The sequence below is a fragment of the Prunus avium genome, chromosome 3 (genome assembly GCF_965620075.1).
Source record: "Prunus avium chromosome 3, drPruAviu1.hap1.1, whole genome shotgun sequence".
Taxonomy (NCBI): Eukaryota; Viridiplantae; Streptophyta; class Magnoliopsida; order Rosales; family Rosaceae; genus Prunus; species Prunus avium.
This window is the reverse complement of record NC_142286.1, coordinates 26,582,443-26,594,180: the sequence shown is the minus strand read 5'-3', so window position 1 is coordinate 26,594,180 and position 11,738 is coordinate 26,582,443. Positions and strand designations below refer to the sequence as shown.

The window sequence follows — 11,738 nt, the reverse complement described above, 5'->3', positions numbered from 1 at the left end:
CCATTGAATGAAACCAAAAATACAGAGGAATAGAAGCTGCTGTCATTAAGGTAAGAGAGGTTCCAAGGAGATATCTATTCTTTCTCTCAACTAAACCATTTTGCTGAGGTGTATATGGACAAGAGACTTGATGTACAATGCCTTGAGATAAAAGAAATTCCTTAAATTGCTTGCTTACATATTCACCACCCCCATCACTTTGAAGACATTGAATCGAACCAGAAAATTGAGTCTTCACAAAGGCAAAAAGTCGAGTAAACATTGTAAAAACCTCAGACGTATTGAACATAGGAAACATCCAAGTGAAACCAGTGTATTAATCAATGAAATTTACTACATAACGGTATCCATCAAGAGATTTACAAGGAGTAGGGCCCCATACATCACTATGAACACGTTGGAAAGGTCTAGAAGCTTTGATATGAGCATATGGAAAAGACAAAGAATGCATCTTGCCACTTAAACAGTAAGGGCATAAATTTTGTGTAGAATCGACTACAAAAGGTAATTGGGCATACTTAAGCATAGCATGAACAATTTCATTAGTAGGATGACCTAACCTACTATGCCACACAGAAGACTTTATTTGTTGACCAAGATAAGCAACTCCTTTAGACGGAATGCTTGGAGGTAGCACACCAAGAATTGGATACAATCCTTTATTGCTCCGGTCTTGGAGTAGAATCTAAGCAGTGTCCTTGTCCTGTATAGAAAACCCAAATTGATCAAAGATAATGGAGCAATTGCTATCTTGACAAAGTTGATGGACAGAGAGAAGATTAGCAGTGAGCTCAGGAACATGAAAGACATTTTTCAAATGTAAATTAGAAGATGCACACGAAACATGGGCAGAGCCAACATGTGCAATAGGCAAACCTTCTCCATTTCCAACCGTAACGCGATCTGTTGTGGTGCATGGAGAAGCAGAATCTAGAGGATTGAGATTAGACACCATGTGATGACTAGCTCCACTGTCTGCAATCCACACAGAATCATTTGAAAAAGAACCTTGGGCAGTCATGGCAATCAATGAAGCAGGGGGAGATGAGCCTTGATACACATAGTTGGACCTATGGAAGCAATCCAAAGCTCCATGGCCACGTTTCCCACAAATGTGGCACTCAATCACAGAAGCAGAAGCAGAATTTTGAGGAGATGAATTCCTATGATAACAGTTAACAGCAGTGTGGCCCCATTTTTGGCAAATTTGGCACTCAGGAACAACACCAAAGGAAGATCGATGACCAGAAAAACCATTAGAAAATGGCCAATTACCAGAAAACCCGTCACGAGTAAAAGATCGATTGCCAGAGAAATTGCCTCTTCCGAAAGAGCCAAAAGGTCGAGAGTGAACATGAAAACCAGTAGGTGTGTTAACCGAAGCAGAAGGAATAGGAAGGAGACCATCACGAGAGGTGCGAGGAGTAGAAGAACCATGGCCAATCATAGCAACCATTGGAGTTTGAAGAGATGACATTTGAGTCTCAGCAGCTTGTTCTGCAGCGAGAAGATGAGTACGAAACTCTTTGAAAGAAATCTAGTTCTCCCAAGCAAGAAGCACAGTCTTGATCATAGCATACTGTCGGTAATCCATTAAGAGCGGCGAGCATGAGGTCATCCTCGGAGATCAAAACACCCGCAAGGGCCAACTGATCCTTGATGTGTTTCAGATGAAGAAGAAATTGCTCAATAGAATCTCCACCTTTCTGAATTGTTTGGAACTCAGTCTTGAGATGATTGACCCAAGCCCTAGAAACTGTGGTGTAGCAATCTGTGAGGCTCAACCAAGCGTCACGAGACGTTTTACTACCGATGACATATTCAATAGCATCGTTGGAGAGTGCAGCGATCAAAAAACTGAGTAACGCCTTTTCGATTTTGAGCCAATCCTTATAAGCTACAGTAATTCCTTGATCGGTGCATATTTATATATTATTTTGTACCCTTCTAACTTATGATTTGATTATGTTTTTGAGTTAAACTTGTGGTTTTAATAAATTTTGTGTTTGTTTCAGTGTAATAAGCTTGAGACTCATTAAATGCATTTTGGAGACAAGTTAGCTCATTTGTGTGTGCAAATTTGTCAACTTCACGGATTGGACTGTACTTGCTCAGGATGAACCAGATGATGAGCCCTATATCATTGGAAAGATGCAGAAGTCTAGTTTCTAGAGCATTTTATGGTTCATGATTCCGAGTCTCCTAGAGGAAGTTATGCAAGTTTTAGCAGCTTAAGGTCAAATTCAGCAGCATCTGCGTTACTGGGCCAAAAATGACATTTGAAGGTCTTTCCGATTTTTTCTTGAGTTGGGCTGCATATGCTTTGAAAGATAATTCATAGGGTTTGAAGATCCAGATTTTTCCAGATTTTTTAGGAGGGAAGATCAAGCCCAAAAAGAAAGGAAAGAAAATATATGAAGTCAATTCTAGTCTATTTTCGGAAGTCAACTTGCAAGGCCCAAAACGTACACTTGTACTGCTCAGATAAGATTGCATTCTTCATAAACGTTGTTCCAATGGATGTCTATTATGACATATCCAAATTTGAGCCCCATTGGATACATATTGAAACCTCAGGCCTTCCTACACCAAGCCTGGTGCAGAAGAATGCAATCTCATCTGAGCAGCACAAGTGTACGTTTTGGGCCTTGCAAGTTGACTTCTGAAAATAGACTGGAATTGACTTCATATCTTTTCTTTCCTTTCTTTTTGGGCTTGATCTTCCCTCCTAAAAAATCTGGAAAAATCTGGATCTTCAAACCCTTTGAATTATCTTTCAAAGCATATGCAGCCCAACTCAAGAAAAAATCGGAAAGACCTTCAAATGTCATTTTTGGCCCAGTAACGCAGATGCTGCCGAATTTGACCTTAAGCTGCTAAAACTTGCATAACTTCCTCTAGGAGACTCGGAATCATGAACCGTAAAATGCTCCAGAAACTAGACTTCTGCATCTTTCCAATGATATAGGGCTCATCATCTGGTTCATCCTGAGCAAGGTCCAATCCGTGAAGTTGACAGATTTGCACACACAAATGAGCTAACTTGTCTCCAAAATGCATTTAATGAGTCTCAAGCTTATTACACTGAAACAAACACAAAATTTATTAAAACCACAAGTTTAACTCAAAAACATAATCAAATCATAAGTTAGAAGGGTACAAAATGATATATAAATATGCACTGATCACTCTTTCTTCATCCAATATCGCAAATTTGGGAGGAACAACAAATCCATCAAAGTAGCCGAAGAGATCATGACCTTCGAGAACAGATTCAATCTGATATCTCCATTTCAAGAAGTTATCCTCCCGAAGCCGTAAAGTCACCATGCCGAGAAGTCAGTCAATTTTGAGAGAAGAGATCGCCATTGATGAATTTTGAGAGAAGAACAGGGAGAATCGAAGAGAAGATAGAGAGAGAACAGAGCAGAGGAAGCAAGAAAAGGATTAGGATCGAAGAGAGGAAACTAGGATAGAACAGGGAGAATCGAAGAGAAGATAGAGAGAACATAGCAGAGGAAGCAAGAAAAGGATTACGATCGAAAGGCACGAGCCACGCAGGGCTCTTATACCATGCTAACAGAGGTTGAAGGTATAGAATAAAGAAGTTTCATGAGAATTTTGAGAGAAAATAGAGAAACCAAATCTAAATTTTCTATAACTCTTATTTCTGAATAATTCGTTTTACACAGTAAAGTTACACTTACAGCAAAACAGTCTAACTGATCTACCAGACTAAACACGTGAGTCGTTTTAACAACCTAACAGTAATTCCAGGTCAGCTTAACCATTAGCCAAATAGTAATCCATCTCCAAATCTCAAGATCTGACCAGATCTGGAGATGGATGAGACAAAGAGCACCAAGGAGAGGGAGAGAGGGTGAGAGAAAGCATAGAAAAGGACAGGAAGAGAGTGTGAGAGAGAGAATAGAACCTCATTTTATCATATCATATCAACCAAAAACGATAAACCAACCCTCATGGAAAGGGAATGGGACAGTTCTGTTAGACTTCTATTAGAATATGTCACAATAAGTGGTCAAATAATGTTCAAATTTTATAACTGAATTAGAAACCATTCCATATAAGACAACAAATCCATGTATGAAAACATTTCAGGACAGAAATGGATTTTGAAATCTGTGATCCATTCCTTCAAGCTGGAAAGAAAAGCCATCATTGGCATCCAAAATACAGTTCAGAAGCCAAAGGAAATCAAGAGAACCCAAAACAATACCTCAAGAGAACACAATAGCTTATGTGGTCAGCACTCTAGCCCATGTGCACAGAAGAAAATGAAGAAAATCACAGTACATAAGCTGCTCCATCTCTCTCTAAAAATAAGCCCGTTACATCCAAAAATAGGACTATCTTTCTAAACCATAAACCTAAAGTAAGAACACGAGATTATACAAAAACTGACTATCAAAAAGGTTTAAATCCTATACATCAGGAATCCAGGATAATGTCAGATCAGCAAGGGCATAAGATGGGAGTCAACGAAACGGGTAATTTTCATGACACAGCATCAGAAAAGAATGAAGGTCAACTCAAAAGTGTTCTCAAATTCAAAGATCAAAAGGAGATACTTAAGAGTAACATGTTATCAGTAAGAGAGATCATACATGCAACTTAAGTTCGAACATAAGTTAACAGGATAGATTGTATTTCAAATTGAGGAAAAGCACTTAATGTAGATGTTGTATCTGTATAACTTACCCAAAATCTAAAGTACCTAATAAATCAGACATGCCGTTAACATACACCAAGACTTAGAATTCAACCCATAATACAAAAAAAGATAGTATAAGTGGTTGAGCATACCTCTGGAATTTTCATAATGTACACAAGTTAAGACAGTCGCAGGATCGTCATCACATTCTGCCCTAATATTTGCAAATACGGCATGAAGAGAACTCCTTTAGGTGAGGATTTTGTAGAGAGATTACCCCCGTGACTTCCTGATTATGGTGAAACCACCTCACTCTGATCTTTTCTGACCCTTGTCTTCATATATATCTTCCAAATAAGGAACATATTGATTTTCTCTCTTTGCCATGACAAAGGCAAAGAACTGAATCAGGATGTAAGAGGAAAAGAAAATTCTGGAGTAGCATGTCAATTCCATAATGTATAGAGTGCAAGAGGTTCATGTGAAGACTATGTTCAAGAAAACACCTTGATGCAGTCTCTAAACTAAATACCATGAAGTTCATCCATCAACATATCAAGTATGGATGCGGTGCAAGAATTGGCTATGAAGCATATAAGACGTGATCATGTCACAATCAGATAATAGTGACTTATACTCGGTTGTTTCTGTTAAAAAGCAACAACAGTTCACATAATAACTAGCAGATTCTTATTGCTATTTCAATTGCACCCCTACAGAATGCCATGAAATGCTGTTTAACATGTCCATTCAACAACGTACCATACAATGTCTGGATTGTGTCACTTCAAGTTCTTTGAAGGACGGTCATGATACATAGGTTTCAGAGTCGCACATCAGAAAAAATTGAAAGCTTATTCGTGCACATCTATACTTAGTAGAACGAAACACAACAAAAGAAATACCACATCATTGGATTGGATCTGCGGTAATTGGATATTCGAGAATCCATAAAGCTTCTAATGAATTATGTTGAGGTGATTCTGTGATCAATGCATTGACGTGATAATCCCCAGTTATACATTCCCCTCATTTCTTGCAGCATATATCAAAACAGAATAAGCTACTAAATATGAATTTTTATTTTCTAATAAATTAAAACAAATATCCGTAAGTGGCAAAACAGATGTAAAATTTCTTTCAGTCACTAGAACTATCAATTCATACTAGGTTGTATGGATAAGTCAAAACCTTTCAAGCTTCTTACATATCAAAAGCCTTTAAAGCTATGTCTTAAACAGAAAACTGCAAACGTAAACGTACATTCTTAAACTATATTAGGAAGCTTTCCCTTCTGTGCACTTCCAAAAATCCCTCGGCAACAATATAGATCATGTGTCGAACGCTCATCTCAGTACCCACAACAGCAAATGGATTCTCCAGTACAATCCTTCAAGAAATTTTTGACCACATATTTGCCTCCTCTCCTGCAAAACAAACCAATCTTTCCACTCCCCAAAACAATGACCACTTCCAGAGATTCTCACATAACGCAAAAGGAAGGGTTAACAAAATACAGAAACCTACTTGAAGCTCTAATTCTATAGCTGAAGACGCTAAAATGAAAGAGAGCAAAGGGTTCAAACCTCAGAGACTTATCTGCCTAAAAATTAACATAGTAATTTTCAGACCAAAAGCTACAATCTTGCAATTATTTCTTACCTAAGCCATAGGAATAAATATAATACATATGCCCAAGCTGGAACAACTGTAACTACCAAGAAAAATGGGTATATGATAAGACTGACCACAATATAAAATTAAAATTAACTAAAATAAATAAACTTAGGGCTTGGAAACCTAAGCAGATCAAGCCCAACTTGATCAGTTCCAATGATTTCCAAAAATTAATCTGGTTCTATGGCATGATTCAAAGAAGAAAAAAAAAAGGATTAATGTCTTAATTACACACTTTAAGTTAGCTATGTATAATTACACACTTGATCAGTTTTGAAAATGATTATAGCTTTTTTCTCCCTAAAACTCTAATTAAAATGTCAAGAAAGGAAAAACAAAACAGCATACAGTTTCACAAAAATTCGTTTCATGTTCCCTGGCCAGAAAATAAAAATAAATTTTTTTTGATGCACTAGTATCTCTATCCTACATAATGCACTGAAGCAAGAAATCAAATGTGTACCTATCAAGGAAAGATTAGCCTTTTATAAAGTATAAAATGAGAGGGGCAACAGACAAATTAAGAGGCCAGCGATCTTAGTTTACTTCTTTGTTGATAAGAACTGATATTTGTTTATTCTCACCCAAGCACATCTAGCTTCAGAGTTTTGTATAGGAAGAACTTTTGATTCATCTAACTTTCACTGTTGTGCTTCCAACCAATGCAATAAAGCAGATGATAAAAACTTTAAGCTTCATTCATTACCGGTGACAACTGTAGATCCGAGTACGCACATAAAAAATGTATCTAGCAATTGGTAAAATAGAATAGTTTAACAACCTTTCATTCCCTGACTTACCATAATTCACAGAGCCAGCACCATATTCCTAATCCTGAAGTTGCTAGGATTAGAGGAGACAATGAAACTTTCTAGTAATTACATCCCCGATGTTTGTGGATGTGTAGGAAGATAGGGTTGAGGGTTATAACCTTCTTTTCTCAGTTCAAGAAGAAGATTCTTGAGCATTGAATATATCTGAGCAGACTGTGGGTGACTTCCATCTGCTGCAACAAACATATGAGTGTTGTTGTTAACCTCGATCCAACTGTACCCAGGAATCTTCTGAACTCCTCTTTCCTTCATCAAATTTCTAACCTTAAGCACACTCCCCCATTTTCCAGCATCAGCATGTATATTTGAGAGTAGTATATAATACCCAGAATTTTGTGGTTCTACGTCAAAAAGATGTCTTGATGCCTCTTCAGCAAGCTCAACATTGCCATGGACCCGACAAGCTCCAAGCAATGTTCCCCAGACACCAGAATCTGGGGAGAATGGCATGCTCTTTATTGTTTCAAATGCTTCACTTAAACGTCCAGCACGCCCAAATAGATCTACCATGCAAGCATAATGCTCCAACCTAGCTGGGATCCCATATTCCTCAATCATGCAACGGAAGTAGAAAATTCCATCATCAACTTGGCCTGCATGGCCACAAGCAGATAATATACCAAGAAAGGTGACATGATCAGGCAGGATCCCATTACCCAACATTTCATGAAACAGGACAAGAGAGTCCTGAAGGCAACCGTGACTCCCATAAGCAGAAATAATGCTGTTCCAGGAAACTTCATTCTTCTCTTCCATCATGTCAAACACACGGCGAGCAAGAACTAAGTTTCCACATTTGGCATACACGTCTATCAGTGCACTCTCAGCAAACAGATCAGAGCTAAATGCACTTCTAATCATGAAACCATGAATCTCTTTCCCATAATGAAGTGCCGGTAAGTTTGCACAAGCAGAAAGAGCAGCTGAAATGCTTACACAGTCATACTTGGCACCTGCCATCCCCATTTGACGAAATATATCAATGGCCTCTTCTGGCTTGCCATTCTGGGAATAGCTTGTTATCATTGAGTTCCAACAAATGGTGTCCCTTTCAAACATTCTTTCAAAAACTTGATGAGCAAGATCCAATCTTCCAGATTTTGCATACATGTCTGTAAGCGCACTTCCCAGATGAAGCCTTCCGTCAAGCCCATGCTTGAGGATGTTTCCATGCAATTCCTTTCCCAATTTCAGAGCAACCAAACCAGCACAAGCTGGTAAAACACTTGCCAAGGTTAGAGAATTCGGTCGCATTTTCTCTTTAAGTAACCATCTAAAAATTTCCAATGCGTCATTATTCATCCCATTGAGAACGAGCCCTGAAATCATAGCAGTGCACATGACAACATCAGTTCTGGTGCTTTGGTTGAAAATTTTGCGTGCCATATCCACATTCCTGCACTTGAAGTACACATCAATCAATGCACTTTTCAAGAACACATCCAAAGGCACACAGTGTCTTACAATGTAACCGTGAATTTCCTTACCTTGCTTGAGGCTAGCCAGTTCAGCAACCGATGGTAGAAAACTTGCAAATGTGATTGAGTCCGGTTTGACACTAGAAGAAATCATCGCTTGAAACAAGCGTGAAGCCTCAACCATAAACCCATTTTGTATATACCCAGATATCATTCCGTTCCATGTCACTAAATCAGTTCGTGGCATCATATCAAACAATTTGCGGGCCTCAGACAAGCACTGGGATTTTGAATACATTGCTAACAATGTATTGGCCACTGGAGAATCCAACTCCAACCCACAAGCAACAATTAGCCCATGAAGCTGAGTACCAAAACCAATCATAGCTTCTGAGGCACAAACAGACAAAATGCAAGCGAACGTCACTGCATTGGGCTTAATTTCACTATTTCTCATTTCCAAGAACATTCCAACAGCATTCTTCGATTCTCCATTTTTAACATAACCATGAAGCATGACATTCCATAAAACACAATCTTTGTGAGGCATTTCAACAAACAAGCACCATGCATCATGGATACAACCATTGTCCACATACAATTGAATCAAAGAACTACCCACAAATATATCCACTCCAAAACCCATAAACTGGATGGTGTCATAGATTGCTTTACCCAATCTTACATTATTCACACCACCACAAGCTTTAATTACACTTGGAAAAGTGTACTTGTCAGGTGAAATTCCAGAACCCAACATCTTAAAGTAAAACAGCAAGGCAAACTCAAAGTAACCCATCATAGTAAACCCTCTAATCATCCAGTTCCAAGGCAAAGTATATTGCAAATCAAGCTGATAAAAGATGTTCTTAGCATCCACAATGCTCCCACAGAGAAAATACATACCCAAAATCTTTGTACCGACGAGGCTGTTTTTTACAAGTCCACTGCAAATAGCATGTGCATGAACTTGTCTGCCTTGTTGGATAAGAGAATGATCACTACAAGCTTGCAATATTGAAGCAAACTGGCTTGCCACTGCCCCTTCCAGATTAAGGAAGTATTTGCAGTCTGTATGTACAGACTTGGATCTTTGTGATGTAATGGGTATGAAATGTTTATAGATTGGACATATAACATTCTTGTACATCTCTTTTGTGTTGTAAGAATTGTCTTTGTTTAGAAAGGCCTGGACATATCTTTTTCTCTTTTTGGTCTTCTGTCTATTGGACCATATGGTTACTTGAAAACTATGCGGTTGACAACAAATTCTGAAGAAAGATATAGGACAGAGAGCCCACCTTTATCGGATTACTTTGATGTGTCCTCCCAGCTGCCTGCGCAGACGCTACAGCACCAATAAGTCAACTTAGGATTGTTGCTAGTGCCTATAAAGTGTTAGTAGAAACACATAAAAATTTGCATAATCCTGAGATAATATTCTCTTATCACTATCTGTTACCTATTCACCTAATAACACTTTTCGAGAAGCACCTCCAAAAACCATAAAAAGTGGTTCACAAACCTAAGAAAATGTTTATTATAACCTTACAAACAAACAATGTATGAGGTTCTCGTTATTTCAAAATGCGGATTTCCAAAAACACTTCCAGAAAAAGCCAAAAACAGTTTTTCATATCGTCTATGTAAAATAGAAATTTTTATTTTTAGGTTAGAAAAACACCATGATTTCTGAAGACAATGTTTTGAATTAGTTTGGAAGTTTTAATATCCACCAGATATTCAAGTTACGAGAAATATGCATGATACTTTTGCTGTTCAAGCAACTATCTCAACCAACCTTGCAGAAGAAATTGGTTCAACTCTAAGAAGGGGGCATGCATGCATAACAGATTCCAAGATGGTGCTTCTCAGAGCATCAAACTGTCCATATAAAGTTTACTCACAGAAAAAAAAAATTCATGTTTCATATCGCCAAACTGTCCAAACCCCAACAGGCTAGAAAAAAGTGTGCAGGTATGTTTTTGGAAATCCTGCCTTAGTTTACTCCATATGTCCATGTACAAATACAGAAGCAAGTACATAAAAAGTAAGAAATGTTATTTATTAATTCCTTATTTAAAACATAAATTAAACCCACAAATTTAAACCTATGTGTAACTTTAAATTAAACCCTAAATTAGAAGCTTATATAAACTCTAATCATAATTTGAAATAAATCAGAAACTGAAAGAAGGGAAGAGGAAATACCTGGGTCAGCTGGGGTGAGTGAGCTGTGATTCTTAGAGGAAGAAGAATATTTGGAAACGAACCCTCACGCGTAAAAAAGCTGTAAGAAACAGGGTTAAAAACAAAACTTGAAAATTGATTGGGGCTGAAGAAAATATTTCAACTTTCACGTGTGATACTGGGGAGGGTTAGGAGAAAATAGAGCAAGAAATTTGATTAAAGAAGTTCAAAAGACAGAAACGAAAATGGCCAACTCAACGAATTTGATTAAAGAAATTTCATCTAAAACCCATTCAACAAAATAATCCCTAAAACCCATCAATCAATTGAATAAAATTATAAAATAACCAAATTCTACTGTATCTTTTATTGGTCTGATTTATCAGTCAAATTTCTGCAAAGCCCTAGTTTGTACAAACTCATTCAACAAAAGAAAAACCCAGATTTTTGTAATGCCCAATAAGCACATTCATTCAATAAAATAAACAAAAAAAGTTAACAAATCCATACCTGATGCTGAGGAGTGAAGTTTGAACTTTTGTTAAAGGAGATAGAGATACAAGGGGAGTTTGAGGTTGGATTGATTTTGGCGTAAAGGAGGAGAGAAATGCGTCTTTGCAGAAAAATGGCGGGATGGGAAAACAATGGAAGTGAAAGAGTCGAGGCTTTCAAGCTTTCAAAACGCGGCGTTTCTGCTTAAAATTAAAAGAAGAAACCGATATATTGAGTGCTTCTCTCATGCTACACTGAATTAATCAAAAAAGAATTTCTATAGCATGGTGCCATGGTTAGTAAATTCACCTACAATACTTATATTATTCACACATATACGTATTTTTTTTTTAAATACCTTTGTTTTTTTGAATATTTTTCAAATATAGGGACAAAGCAGATAGGCTGAAAGCACAAGATAATGACATGTCATACTTGAATAATTTAGCATAAGAA

At 37.5% G+C, this 11,738-nt stretch overlaps 1 protein-coding gene across 4 annotated transcripts; it reads right to left on the bottom strand.

The window, feature by feature from the left end:
• Positions 1 to 5,762: 5,762 nt before the first annotated feature.
• Positions 5,763 to 11,492, bottom strand: LOC110770996 (pentatricopeptide repeat-containing protein At4g21300-like). Of its 4 annotated transcripts, XM_088251213.1 has the most exons (4): positions 11,301 to 11,492; positions 10,812 to 10,890; positions 8,670 to 9,948; positions 5,763 to 8,501 (listed from the first exon to the last, which is right to left on the bottom strand). In XM_088251213.1, exons 3-4 carry the CDS (start codon positions 9,748 to 9,750, stop codon positions 7,228 to 7,230), a joined length of 2,355 nt encoding a protein of 784 aa, XP_088107339.1. In that variant the 5' UTR covers positions 9,751 to 9,948; positions 10,812 to 10,890; positions 11,301 to 11,492; the 3' UTR covers positions 5,763 to 7,227. The 4 variants fall into 4 exon arrangements, with proteins under 4 accessions (XP_088107339.1, XP_021830909.2, XP_088107337.1 ...); XM_021975217.2 differs by having other exon boundaries at positions 5,763 to 9,988; XM_088251211.1 differs by having other exon boundaries at positions 5,763 to 9,948.
• Positions 11,493 to 11,738: the final 246 nt, after the last annotated feature.

Excerpts from the sequence above, each read along its gene's own strand:
- LOC110770996 (XM_021975217.2), bottom strand. The coding sequence starts at position 9,750 with ATGTACAAGAATGTTATATGTCCAATCTATAAACATTTCATACCCATT.